The sequence below is a fragment of the Tyto alba genome, unplaced genomic scaffold, assembly GCF_018691265.1.
Source record: "Tyto alba isolate M040663 unplaced genomic scaffold, T.alba_DEE_v4.0 Super-Scaffold_5, whole genome shotgun sequence".
NCBI lineage: Eukaryota > Metazoa > Chordata > Aves > Strigiformes > Tytonidae > Tyto > Tyto alba.
This window is the reverse complement of record NW_024881326.1, coordinates 19,290,262-19,306,162: the sequence shown is the minus strand read 5'-3', so window position 1 is coordinate 19,306,162 and position 15,901 is coordinate 19,290,262. Positions and strand designations below refer to the sequence as shown.

At 34.2% G+C, this 15,901-nt stretch overlaps 1 protein-coding gene across 3 annotated transcripts in view; it reads right to left on the bottom strand.

Annotated features, from left to right (window-relative positions):
- DIAPH2 (diaphanous related formin 2) overlaps positions 1–15,901 on the bottom strand; it is a 248,629-nt gene that overhangs the window by 126,083 nt on the left and 106,645 nt on the right. For all 3 annotated transcript variants that reach the window (XM_032982709.2, XM_032982710.2, XM_032982711.2), the window contains 2 exons: positions 14,597–14,726; positions 795–919 (listed from right to left, as the gene is read on the bottom strand). In XM_032982709.2, coding sequence (XP_032838600.2) covers positions 795–919; positions 14,597–14,726 — 255 coding nt within the window. The remainder of the gene's footprint in view (positions 1–794; positions 920–14,596; positions 14,727–15,901) is intronic.

Sequence of the window (15,901 nt, the reverse complement as noted above, 5' to 3'; positions counted from 1 at the left end):
GCACAAAATGTCTTGCACTTGGCCATGTACCATACTCCAAATACTTCCACATATAGAGGAATGTGGTCTGTGCAGAATAAAAACCTGCAAATTTTTTTAAGAAAAAAAGGAGTTTTCCTTAGTCTTTCCCACAGTTTTGTGAGCTTCTTGCATCTACAGTATACTTCACTTGTTACTCTATACTTTTGAGCAAAAGTAAAGATGGATATATGAAAATGTTGGAGGGAAAAAGGGAAAATCTGTATTCTCACACAGATTTTACACATTACTGCTTTAAGAAAATACAGTCTCTGTTGTCTACAGAAATAAAAGGACAAAGCGCTCAAGTACCAAAAATATACCTAATTTTTATCTAAAATGATTTGTTAAAGAATTTAAATGAAAACAATTAACAAAATTAATACTCTATACTTCAGGAAACAACACATCTGAAGCTAAAGTAAACACTCTCAGCTCGACTGCTGGTAGTTTTCTAGATTGAAGTGATTCAACAATTATCATTTAATACTGTTCTTTAAGGCAAAAAATGCCCATCAACTATCTTTATGACTGGTCGTTGTAGCTTCTTGCTTCAAGAAAGCTCTCTGGTTTCCTCCTTGAAAGTCTGATTACAAATGCTTTCGGTTATACTCAGTCGTATGTTTTCTTACATTCTGCATGTTCTGCTACGCTTTTCTCTGCACTAGATTAAAAGCATGGAAGAAGAGACTTAAAGCCTATTTTCAAGTGCTGTAAATACTTAACCAGACAGTCAGAATGTTCAGATCACCAATGAAGACATGCAAAAAGGATATGCTCATCTTTTCTACAAACTTATCATGTTCATCTTGGATTTTACGGAAGTTCTCAATGTCTTTTTCTAGGCGCTGGATCTGACGATTCATTGCATCAAGGTTGCTCTTCAGAGTCTGGGCTGAAACTAAGAAAAAAATGACAATAAGTAAAAAGCTTCCCGATTCCAGAAAGGGTATCAGAAGGTGAAAAAACAATGTGAGTATAAATAGTCTTAAGGAGAATGATTCCATTAAGCAGACTCACATTTTTCTGAATTATTGCTCATAAAAATCCTACTCTTCATAAAAATTAAGTAAAAATACCTAATGTAATACACCAAATCATCACATTTAATGTTGAAACGTCACCACTTAATTCTACCATTAGTTCAAATTATTCAATTTCTATTTAAATTTATTGGTAAAAATTCTAATATTTCATTCTTTTAAATCTAATTCAAAGACCAAAAAGTAACCAAGGTTCAAAGATATTTCACTTTATTAATGCATGTACTTGGTTAAATGAATGATCTTATTAACCCACATACTCTGTTACAGAAATGATTTTAAGGAATAGACATGGAGAAAGGATCAAGTATTTTTCTTTTATTGAAATTAAACTGACTTCTAGACACCAACATCGGTGAAACCCTCTGTTAACATCGAAAGTAGGTCTGAATAATAAAAGCTACTGACAATTAAAAAAAGGGAAGGATTCTCAATACAGCACCAAAAAAATAAAAAATTTAAAAAAAAGAGGCTAGTCTAAAGAAACACTGCTTACTGTGTCCTATGCTATTCTAACATAAACCAATATTTCTGTAATGTGTATGAAACAACCGCTAATTGATACTTCCTGAGAGAAACCTGCATTGGAAATCATGACATCACAATTTTGAAGGTGAAGCAATTCCACAAAGAAATTCCAGAACCAGATGAAAAGTGACCGTCTCTGCAGAGAAGGCCCTGGTCAAATTGCAATATTAAAACAAACTGAACCCATAATACTGAGTTTTACGACATAATCCATAATGTCCACTTCGCATTCTCGATTTAATCATAAAGAGCAGTTTGACAAGCACTTCCTCTCAATTTAAAGATGCATTTCAGAAACTATTTCCATCTTCTGTTCTTTGTCTCCTCTTGCATAGTTTACAAATGCTTGCTTTCAAGATCAAGCAGACAACTTCAATAGCACCTGTCCCCAAACAGCACTGTAACATTTACATCATTTGATGTCCTTCCTCTAAATTGAGTACATAATATTTCAAGTATACTTTGTTTCAGAGCCAATTTATACTCTAGTTCTACTGTTTACGGGATTTCTACTTTTTATTATTTTTTGACAGCAACTCATTTGTCCAAAAGCTACATAGAATATTTTGAAAAGAATGGTTTATTTTCCTATTTCATTGTAATTTAAAAAACTGTGCTTTGACTATGTGAGATTAAACAGTAGCAGGAATTTGATTCAAGATGGCTTGAAAAATACTATAGAGGAAACAAAAATCCTGTAAATAAGGAAGCTGTTCCCAGAACAAAATCAATTCTATATTCTCTGTAAGTAATGATTCATATCAGCTGTAACATCACTGATTTAACTTTTCACAAGCATGTTCAAATACATAAGGCATCAATACAGCTATTTTTATCACAGACATAATCTTGATTTTCTTTTCAATTATATCTATTTTATACTGAGTACCAAAGGAACTACTAATCCTGTCATCTTAAAATTAGTGAAACAGCTTTTTAAGCTTAAACCAAATGGGGGAGGGGTGGGGGGTGGAAATCTATACTGACCACAGCATCCTTGTAGCTATTAACTTAACGTTCAAGAGTTAACCTTGAAATCAACCACTAAAGCAATTTGAATAATAAAGATTATCACAGCTTCTAGGTTATGGCTGCATTAATTTAATCATTTGATATTATTGTCAGAAAAGGAGCACACATTTTTCTCGAACTGAAGATCTTGACTTAATATAATATTTTTATAGGCTGTTATGTAGTTGGATAGGGAGAAAACAGCACTGAAATAAAATGCTAGAACTGAAAAATAAATTAGGAGGATGCAAATGCTAATTTTGCTGGTAAAAAGAATAGCAGCTGGTAAGTAAATAGGCAATGTAACAGATAAAGTTTAACTGTTTTCAGCAATTTGAAAATACTTAAATGCATGACCACTTAGCCAGAGTATTACTTTATTTTTGTCTGAAATTTAAAAGTGCAAAGAAATTCAGCAAGCAATAACAAATAAGAAGTCTTAGCCTCTGTGATTAAAATGGGAGAAAAGCATTTTCATCAACTGTTTTATAAAATTAATTTCAGAAAACAGTTTAGATTAGGTACACGCTAAATTTGAAAGTACAAAGGAACTCTATCCAAGCAAGAAGGCTGCAGTCAGAATTTGTACTTCCCATAACTAACTTCTATATTCTCACTGAATTATCAAAATACAGAGTATGAATTTCCATCTTTTTCCCCCCACCCCAGCCCAGGCAAATGTTTCTGTTAGATTTATGAAGCTGTTCTTCTGAAAGACAAGCTTAAAAAGACTACACAACAGGAAACATATATAGAGACTATAATAAAATATCTGCATTTCCCCCATAAACTGTTTTATTAGAGATTTATTACTACAGTAATATGAAGAAGCAGCAACATTAATACCTTTTTCAGGGAAAATCATGTAAATTTCTTAAAAGTCTTACAAGATTTTAAGATATGAAAGCATAAACCAGTTGCAGAAAAATGCCATTGCTTCAAAACCATTCCATAAATGCACATACTAAACAGATTGTCTCCATCACTATACTCCTTGAAGTCGGTGATTACAAAACCAATGTTTGTTCACCTTCAGTATTAAGCAGTCCCCAAAAAAGGAAGCAGGCTACAAGAAGCCTGGATATTTCCCTGTATTAGCAGCATGGATAAAATGTTTGTCACATTTGAAAAGTAAAACAGATCAGCAGCAATAAACAATTGACCTCAGCATCCCCACAGTTTTGTAGGAGAATTAAGACCCCCATCCACAGTGGAAAGGCCAGTATTTAAGAAACGGGAAAGTTTGAGAATTCAAAAGAAAGTAAAATTTACTGACACAGGGGACAGTGGAAGCATATGGCATAAACAAGTTTAGCAAAGGATTATTTAGACTCATATAAAACAGGTCCATAAACAGATATCAAAGGGAATAGGCATGGATGTAATGCTTAATATGTCTCTGAGACCATGTGCAACTGCTGCGGGAAACAGACTGGAGGAACTGCAGTGTTCTCCCCCAAAAGCACATCCTGCGGCCAGCGCCGGACAGAGCATCAGGTTCTGTGGACCACTTTGTACATTCTTATGCCTTACATCAAAAAACACAAACCCCAAAAACCTATATACAGATACATCTTCAAGGCCTAAGAGAGGAGAAAAGGCTGAAAGATTTCTCAGACTGTACCAGACTGGCCCCTGACTTAGCAATAAGAAAAGAGTAGCTTGGCAAGAGCTGCTGCAACTCTAGAACAGAAAGATATACAGCATCTTTAACAGGTGTACCTCAAACCACTATAATAAAAGGATTTATGAGACAAAGAAAAAATCCAATGCCAGAAAATAAACATGTGTGTTTCAACTAACTAAAACATTAGCATACAGATTTACTACTAACATACAGGACTAATATAAACAAGGTGAATATGAGGTTATGTGTATTAATACATTGTCAGGTTATTCTTCATGCCAGTAGAAGACTAATATAAGCACCTAGATTTATCAATATTCTCTCAGCACAAATACTGAACGAAGCTCAGTTTGTCATGCATCATTAAATCTACAACTGATTAAAAGATTAATTTGTATATTATTATTTATTTATAATAGAAATCCAGAGACATTGAAAAGAAGGCACACTGTCATTTTGACATGAAAGGTGGTAAAGTATTTTTTTCACTTTACTGTTTTCACTATATTGATTCCTCCTCTGTAAAATAAAATTAAAAAAAAAGATCCTATCCACTTACTTTGGAGAAAGCAGTTGCACAGACTGAACGCTAACAATGGCTTAGTGAATGCCTGGTAGACCACTTTAGTCCTAGTAAAATGCTACAGGCAGTTAATCTCATGTTTATATCAAATGCTAGCTAGTCCTCACAGTCAAAGTATTTTATATTTACAGTAATACAGTAATAGTACCAAAGGACAGACTAATCCTTTCTAAAGTAAGATTGCATCAGACTAAGCGTCCTCCCATATAACAAGAGGTGAAATGATACATCTTGATTAGGTGCAGTGTCTCTTGCATAATAAATCCAAATAGTCTCTAATTATGATACAAAACAGGGATGGCCATGACCATGTTTAGTTAAAACTCTAAAGTGAGCGCCAATGGCATAAATTACCTCAGTAAGCAAAAGCAAGTTTATATGAAGCAAATGAACTAGTAGATTTGGAAGTCTAGGCAGTATTTGTACCATAACTACATTCTGAGGATGCTAATGATTATTTATTTCTTATTGCCTGAGGGCAGATAGAAGCAGTCTTTCACAGAAGTCTGATAAACAGTTTGAGTGGAAACGGGTGGGCAAGTATGTAATCTGCAGGAATTACGATCATTGACTACTTAATTCATACCACTAAGTAAATTTAGATTTATTAAGAGAAGAAATGTTCTGTTGGTTAGGTGAAGAGTGCTGCTGCAGCCTACTTGAGGATTCTGAGTCTCACGGTGTGCATATGTATGCAGCTCCAAGTATGCCTGTATATTACATGTGTGTGTGTAGATATGTGCATATACTGTGATAAATATATCTCACAGGTATACCTACATATAAATACATTTATGTATGCAATTTTTGTGTGATACAGGTGTACCATCATATGTATAACTCACAGGCATGTATGTATATGTACATACATTTGTAAGTGTGTATACACACACACATATATATATTATATATACCACCATATGCCAGTATTACACAAAACAACCCATACTGCTTTTTATAGTACATCTACCTTGATATGTTATTTCTCAAGTAATTAACATGTCACTATTCACACTAGAAATCTTTCCTAAGACAGCTATAGTGTCTCCAATACACAAGCTATGATCAATCATGTTGTTGCACTTTGATATACAGATAAACCATTGTGCTAAAAATGTAAATCCAGCATTAGAAGAATTATTCTGAAGAGCATGGTACAGATATAGCTTTGGTCATGATTCCTCCTAAACACCGGGGGGGGGGGGGGGGGCAGGGAAATGGGAGACACCACATATATTATTTACCTTTATCAGAAACCAGGTCTTCACCACATGCTAGTATGATAGACCTAGAACAAACTTCAACAATAAAAATAACTCTATATTGAAATATTTTTGCCAGGAGGGACACAGAACTTAATCATTAGAAGTTTTAAATTAGAAAATAGATGAAGAGTCAAGACGGGTGGGATCAGACCAGCTCTTAAGGTGACATTCAGCCAAGCCAACTACTGATAACAAGCAAACACTCCTCAGGTAAGCATCATGTGCTTTTAACAGAACTTCAACAGAAGTAAAGTAGTAGCATTGAAAAGTACAAGCTTAGGCCAACAGTGTCTAAACCTCAAACCCAACTATAGTAAAAGAAATGAAGTACATAAACTCAAAAGAAATTTTAGAAATGCTTATGGGTGGAGGTTTAAACACCTTGGCATACAAGGGGAAAAAACTAGAGTATCTTAACTAGCAAGGGCACATCACCATCGTAGTCTTTTTAAAGACACAGACTACTTATGCTTAACAATCAATGCATCATGCAAAATACACTGTTTTTCCTGTAAATCTTTCACAGATTTTTCTCTACATCTTTTAAAGTTTAAGAAAAACAGAAAGTCTGCCCAAATGGTAATGTTTTGTTTATATATTATGACAATGTACTGTAAATGAAAACATGTAATGTGAAAAAGCTTTAAAACAGAATTTTTAACAGATACATTTCACACATGGATGGACATTTGTACTTCTAATTTGTATGCTAAGATTTCATTCACCAGCAGAGTCCCTGCATTTTAGTTGCCTTAACACAACATTGGTATTGAATGCTGAAGGAAGGCAGAGACACAGCTATGCTCTATCATTTCAGACTTCTACAGTAACATCACTATCTTAGTTAACCAAAGATAAAGAATTGTGCACTGATTCTATTGTCCTGTCTATTTTCAAGCAGAGGTGAACCACAATTTTAAGATAAGAGCAACTTCTAACAAGTCCAGTCCCAAGCAGCTCTTGGCTTTAGAGTTTAATGAGAGATTCAGCCTAAGAAACTACTATATTTCAGTCCAAGGCAATGCTTGATGAGGCATGTAGGTGCAGAAGCTCTAGATTGCAATTATAGTTCTCCATCTATAAAGAGGAAGGAAGGAGATTTATCAATCCTTATCCAAAAAAAACCTCAACTGGGATCAAGACCTAAAAACACTACAATAGAAATATTTTTAAATGTATATGACATTTTCATATGTCTTATCACAGAAAAAAAATAGATATATCTGATGAAATTTAAGAAAAGGATGACACTGATTTTAAACACACATCTGGAAAAGAACTGTACTGTACAAGCTAAAATGTTAAAAACCAAATTTTGGGTACAAGCTATGAACAGATTTTCAGCTTCTCAGAATAACAGTAACAGCCATCTAAAGTGAGGAAATTTAATTTAAATATTACACACACTGAAGTGCAAATGACATTAACAAGCTTGCCTTGACAAGTGAGATGAGGGGAGGAGAAGAACCAACATTGACTGTTAGACCTAAAATCAGAAGCGTCATAAGCAGCATGTTGTCTTCTATTCTCTGGAGCTGAGGAAATTACAAAGAGTCCTCATAATCCTTAAACGCTCAATACATCCACAGAACAAAAAGAGAAATTTCTGTGGGTAGCTTATGTTTAATAGCAACGTATGTTCAGAACTCTACTCTGGTTTAGGGAATGAATCTACTTGTGTCAGTCAGTTCCAGCAATGATGTGCCAATGTACATGTTTTAAGAATAAAAGATTAATTCTGATGCACATAACACCACTTATTAAGACATTAAGAATCAATTATAAATGATAAACAGTGCATTAGAAGCCTAAAGTGCATTATCACTATTGACAGGAGCCAGTTGTTAAAACTGCTTTCCAAAACACAGAACAGCACAAAGTCATTAATCTCCTACGTGACAGATATATCAGAACATGAAATCCCTTCCTTGCTTTGGAGAGGTCATATGATCCAACTCATTGACTCGGAATTGTTTACTTCTTAAGGTCAAATTAATTGCTAGCAAAAGACCAATTTTCTGAAAAAGGAAAAACCCCCTGATCCTGTAAGATTAACGCTGGTTGAATCTTGACAAGCGTTATGCTTATATTTTTGTGACCTGCATAAATTCTGTGTGTGCCAACCTCCTTCTGTCTCTAAACTCTCTTGCCAATACCAGCTTTTTCACCTACCTTCCAGTTTTACATCGAGTAAACTGTAAACAACAGTACATTGTAGAATCTAAGCTTTATTAGTTGAATGTGAACTGACATCATATTACAAATAAAAATATTTTAGAAAACACAAATCCCAATTTCAGAAACATAAGCAGAGGTATTAGAGCTGATAGTGAGAATAACATTGTGTTCAGTAGCATTCCCAAGGCAATATAGATATCTCCCCTCCAGAGCTCTCCAGAAACTCACCTTACTTTGACATTAATTTAATTACAAATGCCTTCCAAGATCTCAAAAGTTGAGTTGATTTTGAAAACACAGCTTATAATTATGAAATCGGTATCTATTAAATGAGCATACTAAAGCAAAAATTTCCTGGCAAAGGTATAAGTCAAATTGCACGTGAGGCAAAGGAAAAAAGCAACTGGACTGTTAAGTTCTATTAATTGCATCCTGATTTGGAAGTGTTAAATGAACATGCTAAATTCTGCTGTGTTTATTTCAAAAGCCTGTATTTTTCATTGTCAGTATTTCTTCATAGTCCATCTTTGCTTCGTTTGTATATCAAAGTGCTGTATGGGCTGTAATTCATTGTGAAGCAGCTATGGCACACCATATTCAGTGGTGCATGTATGCAAAAATAGCAGGAAGTAAGGAATACAAAGAAAGAGAAGGAGCAAAGCTTTTGTAACACAGCCTATCTCTTCTTACTAAAAACTCACTAGAGAAACTGTTGAGCAACTCCATTCAACAGAGCTCCCTTCAGGCTCTCAACTTCTGACGGGAGTTTGGTCTCTCCAAATTACTGAAGCGCAAACCACACTTCCAGAAGGGTGACAACCTTTCTTACATCAATGAAAGTGCAAATTCAAGAACAGGTAAGGAGGAAAAGAAAGCAGCAAGTGCTGGTTTGTAGCCTCCACCCATCTCCAGCAGCTTGTATTAAGGAATTCTAAATGGATTACATAATCTGAGAAGTCATTTAAAGCAGTCTTCAAATCTGAATTAGTTTAAGTACAGCCAGAAATTCCTGAATGCTTTCATTTCTTTAGTAAGTAACGGCCCATGAGACTCATGTGGACTATTCTTTAATTTTGCCCTTGATATTTACACTTCAGTGAGAGAAGCAGATCCTTACAATCCATGCCATACACAATAACTTTAATGTAGAATCCAAATTGTAGCTTCAAAATGTAGCTTCAGAATTCAGAACTATGACTGTCTTGCATACAATTTATTACACAGTAGAAGATAGCAACTCTATAAATCCTCAAAATCTTCACAGACCGGGAAAATTTAGTAAGCAATTTTGTGCAGTGTAAGCCAGTCAGAATCCTACTGGGTTTCCAACAGGATCTCTTTCAGAAATTGCACCTCGGGACTACAACACAAAAACTATCTGTGAAGTTTTAACTTCCCTGTCTTCCTCAATGACGCTTGTCAAGAAGGAGATCATGTCTGTTGAAAAACTTTTAATGAGATGATGCATAAGCTACAATCAATATGGAGATGTTACATGCAAATACAGGAGTGTTACTAGAGAAAAAAGTCTTCTAGTGTTTGATGTACCTAACTGTGTATTTACAACATTCTAAAAAACACATTGAGACACTTCCTGACATTTCAATATTGCAGTTTATGTGAATGAAAAGAATGATAGAAGTCACTATACAGTGCAAGATTGACTCTTGATTATGATGCAAATGCCAACTTCAGATTCTATTATGGAGAGGAAAGTCACAGATGCAGGCATTAAATTTCTCACGCCAGAAGGCATTGTCTATTTTATATCCACTAATGTGACAGATTGGGCAAAATCTGTTTCAGCAATTTAAACTGTGCAAGGTGGAAAATACTGCAGATCTCTTTGTAAAAACAGTTTCTTCTACTGCAACAAACTATAAAACTTTTGTTTGACAGAAAAATGACTACTACTTATGAATATGTTTTAAATCGCTATACTTTAAAGCAACAATGGCACAGAATGTTTTAAAAAGTTTTCCCCACTCTAAAATTATGGCATTAAATCACAATGAAGTACCTGTACAGAATTTAAGAATATTTTCTTACAGTATTTGTAATAATATATAGCTATATACATATTTGCATTCCACAATGCTTCTGATTGCTAATGCCTTTCCTAGAGAGATGCCTCAACTGTCAGAACCATATGCTTGCCAATTAAAGAAATAAATTTTTTGTGTCAACATGAGTGAGAAATCTGTGCTCCTGTTATTAGTACTTTCTAGTCTACTACACACATAATTCACCTCACCCCAAGGCATCCTTCACTTGATTTTACTCAGAATGCTCTGTTTCTTTTAACAATACTTTAAAAGAATTATTAAGTGGTATACAGAATTCTGTGCATGCTATAAAGGTATGTTAAGCACTGGAAAAACCCCTCATTATTTCTGAAAGAGACTTTATTATCTATACTGCATTCACAGCTAAACTCAGCCCTTCTCTTGGAGTTTAGCTGTTCTTGGGAGTCCTAATCCAATCCCCAAATCCATACTCCATCTATACATATGAAGTATCACTTTAACTTGTCCAGCATGTCAGGAGAACATAGAATGGCCAATGGTCAGCTACAGATAACTGCATTCTATACCCAACTGTTTCTGAAAAACAGTGGGACAACACAAACTCACAAAACTTCGTATGACTCTACACAGCCTCATAACTTCCACTCTTGGCAAACAAAGCAAGAAGGTAACATAAGTATGTCAAGAAGTGTTAAACTTAGGAGGAGCTGGACACAGTGTTCGCTGAATTCGTTGATAAAGATATGTTGATGTTTTATTTTAAATACAGACACAATGTTTAAACCATGAGCTGTGATTTATAATTGTTAATCTTTTAAAATCTTAAATTGTTATAAATTATATGGCTAATGTTCCTCCTCTTCATTTTGTGTATTACATATTTCTTTTTTATGATTTCTGGAAGGCTTGACACTCAGAGGAGTTTCAAGTTAAAAAATACCTATCTTGCTTAAGAAATTCCAAATCTTTGTCTAGAATTCCCAAACTTGCTATCTGACTTCAGCAAGGTACCTCTTGCTTTTGTTTTGAAGTTTTGTTTGACTGAACCTGCAGAAAGGCATGGTAATTTCTCAGGTATTTAATGAAATTACAGATTATAAAATGGTAACAACAAATACCATGAAAAGCAGCAACTGGAATAACAAGTAAACAAGGTAGAAATATGAAAAAAAGTCTCTGCATAGTTTCAACAATAGAGGAACATGAGGAAAACACTGCAAACTGGGGAAGGTAAGTGAATATATCACTTCCATCAAAGAAACCAGTTTGCCACAACCTAGGGGTTTTTTTATTGGTTTTCCTTTCATAAAGTCTGTTTCAAGTAAGAAGGAATGCTTTTTCAATAATATCTTGATAGTTAATCAGTTTGACCTTTGCTTATACTTTCCAGAATAAAATGGTTTCCTAATTTATTTTTACTTTTCATAAACCTCTAGGTTGATCTTCCATCTTTAAAAGATCAAATATTTTATTATACCTAATATGAGATTATTGAAGATTTTAGAACATGCATGGGCAGTTCATATAATCCTATTGACTTTTTCATATTAAAGTCCAGTTTTATGCTTTATCTGATATTTGGAAAAAAACCAAAACAACACAAAACAAAAGCATCCGTTATTCAGATGCTGGTTTTCTATTCTTAAATGAAAATTAAAGCAAAACAAGACTTTTTTTATTTACATGCAACTGAGAAAATGCACTCAAGATCTAAAAGAAGTCGAGTGTGATAAGACTTGTATTTGGAATTTTATGTATAGGTCAAACTACGAGGCTGCCTTCTGCCTAAAAAGAAAGCAGCATACATCTCAAGTAGTGAGACTGTCACTTGTTTAGCTCATATTTCCTTATTTAAAATTCATACAGAGATAATATTTGCTGGTAGATTTCCTTCAATCTTACATATAGGTAACTGATGCCAATGTCCTCATATCTGTAGCCAATATATTCCAAAAGAAGCCTCCTACAGGAAAAATAAAGCTAACTGACCATCCCCAAAACCACTGGCTTATAAAACACTAAACAATAAATAGGAAGTGAAAACCTTCTCTTCCACACAAAGTATGTTAACTTCCTACACAGAAGAAATGACTGCATGTGACAGAGCAGATGAACATTACAATTAAACCAAAACCAAAAAGTACCACAGGGAACAGTTGAAGCAAGTTGCACAAATAACGTTGTTTTGAGCCAAAAATCTGCTTTATTACACAAAGCAAAGAAAGGCTGAAAGGGAAGTTCTGGTCATTAAAAAGGAACAGTAACTTATGCTTCTGATAAGAAGTCAGCACTGTTCATAAGGAAACATAATGAGCTTTTATCTTACAGAATGCAACAAATTTCACTGCAATAAAAAATTTTTCACATATATTCTAAGCATCAGGATTATTAGTGACTTCGCTCTCATTAATATGATTTCTGTCTTTTGGATGCTACAGCTTACTAAACTTCACTAACTCTTTTGGTTTGATTCCTCAAGTCAACTTATAGAACATGAGAGGCTTTGAATAAAACTATAAAAATTTCAAAGCTGCAAGGTAAAGGTTTATCCACAGGAAAAATTAATAAGAGATCATCAAATGCGCCTGGTAAACCATAAAGCTTTGTAAAGAATTTAACAAGAGACTCAGGAAGAAAAAGATTAAATTTAAAATCACCTCCAGAAAATAATTTAGTGGTAGAAAACATTTCTGGAATTTAGGTAAGTTGACAAACCGCTATTTGCACAAGTAAAATTAATCACTGTGCTACCCTATCATATGTTCTTGTGAACACACTGGCCAGACCAGTGACACATACTGGGTAAGGCTGGGGTGAAAACAAACAAACAAACAAACAAAAAAAAAAAGATCAGCTAGATGATGTTACCTGACTCCATATCAGAGGGCAGGAACACACAACATTGACAGTGAACAGTAAAACTAATAGTAATAAAAATTCTTTGTGTAATATCGATAGTAATGCTTAGATATAAGTAGCCAGGTATATGCTGTTTAAGCATGCACCTTTATTTTATATGTGTGTGTGTGTGCATATTGTACATTCAAGATTGTAATGTACAAGTTATCTCTTCAGTCTCTATACTGCCTTAAAACACAAAACCATTCTCAACCCTTTATAGACAGATCAGTTCCATACTGTTAAGAGGCGTTTGTGCCAATGAAGCATTCATCAGCAAAGAGGGAAGTGCAGCATGCAGACGTTTAATAAATACAAATAAAATTTAGTTAATATGCAGGAAAAAAGCCCATGGAAAGGTACTTGTGAAATTTGCTAAACAGCAAAAAAACTGTATGACAAAAGACAATCACATAAATCTGTGAATAAGTTGGAGTTGAAACAATAGCAAGGTTAGGTCAATTGATGAACTATTCCCAAATCCTTGGAGAAACAAGAGTTCTGCTCTCACTAGACCCAAGTTTAAGCCAGAAGATTAAGTGAAAGAAAGTGATGTCCTAATTATAAAAGGTATCTAACAGCTAACCACTGCACTGAAGAGAGACACTGACCGGTAACATGGAAAAAAAGGAGACAAAAATTTGCAAGACAAAACCTGGAGACAGTTAGCAGAAATGCGTAGTCAACTTCTTTTCCCCTCTCTTTCCCTTCATACTCTTGTGCTCCCCCAAGTATTTATCTTCTGATGAATCAGTAATGCCCAGTCAGAATAAAACAGTTTGTGTTATCTTCATTAACTACTATCACATAGCCTTCACTTTCAACAGCTAGGCAAGAAGTGCGCCAAGTAGCATCGCATATTTCACAGAAGAAGATATCCAACAAATGAATTGTTTCCTATCACATTAACCAGGCTTTACTGCTGACTGACCAAGAGTAACATTGGTATTAATCATTGACTGTATAGTATACTTAAACTATATATTTCATATACAGTCTTTGAAATGCATATTTTTTATTCTCTATTCAGGTGTTATATCAAGTGTTAAAATGAGAAACATACTCTGTGTGTACACACATGCACACACAAACACACGTATTCACTCTCAAGCCACAAGACTTCAAATGTTTTGTGGTAAACTAAACATCATAATCACACTGCTTACACAACTTCCGACAGGTAAATTTGTAAGTGCTTCACTGAAATGTGCTGTATTTCCACAACTTCAGAGGTTACTTTATTACTGGTTTTCCCTTCCTCACTTTTTCTCAGGTCAATAAATACCAGACAAGCAAAATCCACATGGATTATCAATTCTTACAGGTTACATAATCCTACAATCTAAAATGAAATGCTGTAAGTATTTAATGTCAAGGGAAACAACTATTACCTTTAGGTGTTTTATCTATTTGCTTACCTTTACTTGCACTCTCAACATGACACAATTCATCTGGAAATTTTAAGATGTCTCGATAATTCTCCTCACAAACTTCTGCCAGAAAATGCAATAGGGTTGTTTTCTGATCTGATGATTTAGTATCTCGGATCTAAAAAGTGAATACAGGAGAAAACAAAGAAAAAAATATCACTTTTTTTCAGTAAAAGGTTTGAATAAAGTGAATATTGCAGATCTAAACTCATTAGCAAAAATTTACCTATACTGGTTGCCTGCAAATTAAACAAAATATTTAAAAAATGAAATTTCTGCAATTTAATTTAAGGCTACAAATTTAATTAACTAATTTAAGACTACAAATGAATAATTATGATGAAAACAAAACCTGAATACAGTCCATAAAGTGCTGAGATTTTTAGCAACACCAGTTCAGAATGATCACTGTGTTAAAAAAAATAGCTGTGAACAGAGATTAAACAGAACAGAATTTAGTTCATTCCTTCAATGCCCCCCCACTGCCAGATTTCCAAAGGAATCCCTCTGAAAAGCTGCATATCTGAACAGCATACTAGAAGTGAGAATTTGCTATTTAAACTCCCTGTTGAAAATCCACAATTTTGTAAAGCATACTGCTTTATCCTAAAGACTTCCAGACAAATTCTATACAGACACACAAAATAAATGCACCTCACATTACTGGAAAACAAAATTATGATAGAAAAACAAAGGCAATCCTAACTGCCAGTAAAGGAAATTTAGTACATTCAGTTTCATTTATGCTGTATGAAAATTGTGCACTCTGTGAAGAAATAGGTAATTGTATATTTTCACTATCCTCTCAAGTGCAGAGGCAATTTTTAGTTGTCTAGTCTTCTTGAAGGTAGTAAGATCTTCTGTTCTCCATTAACTTAAGTGCATAAAATGCTAGAATGAGTTTATTACTTTAAAAAAATAATTCTGAAATAACTTTAAAATACAGGGCCAGTGGCAAATTTCCAAATAAACATAGATACTTGTGGCTAAACCCCAGGGCAAAGCGTGTGCACATATGCAAAGGAACATCACGAACTTAAGGGAATGAGAAAAAGAATTTCAGTCCAAATTTAGTTTCTCCATTTTCATGCAGACATAAATGTCTGGGTTGACTGAATATTTAGTGGAAGTAAAAACTACCCGTTATTGAAAATCTCAATAGGGACAGTAGGTACATGCAAGAGTTTCAGATGAGCATACTTCAATTTTATAGAGAATTAGTATTACAAGTGTATCTGTAAAAATTTTTTTAACTGCATTTTACTAACTCATCTAATACATTTCTCAACAGAA